The 221-nt window shown below is 46.6% G+C and overlaps 1 protein-coding gene across 1 annotated transcript in view; it reads left to right on the top strand.

Moving 5' to 3' along the window:
* EMH_0070280 (glucose-6-phosphate isomerase, putative) overlaps nt 1–221 on the top strand; it is a gene marked incomplete at both ends in the record, with an annotated part of 3131 nt that overhangs the window by 2185 nt on the left and 725 nt on the right. Inside the window, one exon of the mRNA XM_013498958.1 lies at nt 89–166. Coding sequence (XP_013354412.1) covers nt 89–166 — 78 coding nt within the window. The remainder of the gene's footprint in view (nt 1–88; nt 167–221) is intronic.

Raw genomic sequence — 221 nt, 5'->3', positions numbered from 1 at the left:
CAGGAAGAACCATCAGGTGCGGCGAGGGTTTAGGGTTTAGGGTTTAGGGTTTAGGGTTTAGGGTTTAGGGGTTAGGGTTAGGGTTTAGGTTGGGGAGCGAGTTTGTTGTTGAGAGTTTAAAAACAGAAAAAAAAGCAAAACAACAAGCAGCAGGAAGAACCATCAGGTGCGGCGAGGGTTTAGGGTTTAGGGTTTAGGGTTTAGGGTTTAGGGTTTAGGGT

This window comes from Eimeria mitis, genomic scaffold (genome assembly GCF_000499745.2).
Source record: "Eimeria mitis Houghton genomic scaffold, Emh_scaff3859, whole genome shotgun sequence".
Taxonomy (NCBI): domain Eukaryota; phylum Apicomplexa; class Conoidasida; order Eucoccidiorida; family Eimeriidae; genus Eimeria; species Eimeria mitis.
Note: the sequence above shows the minus strand (reverse complement) of the source record. Positions and strands in the feature narration are given on the sequence as shown.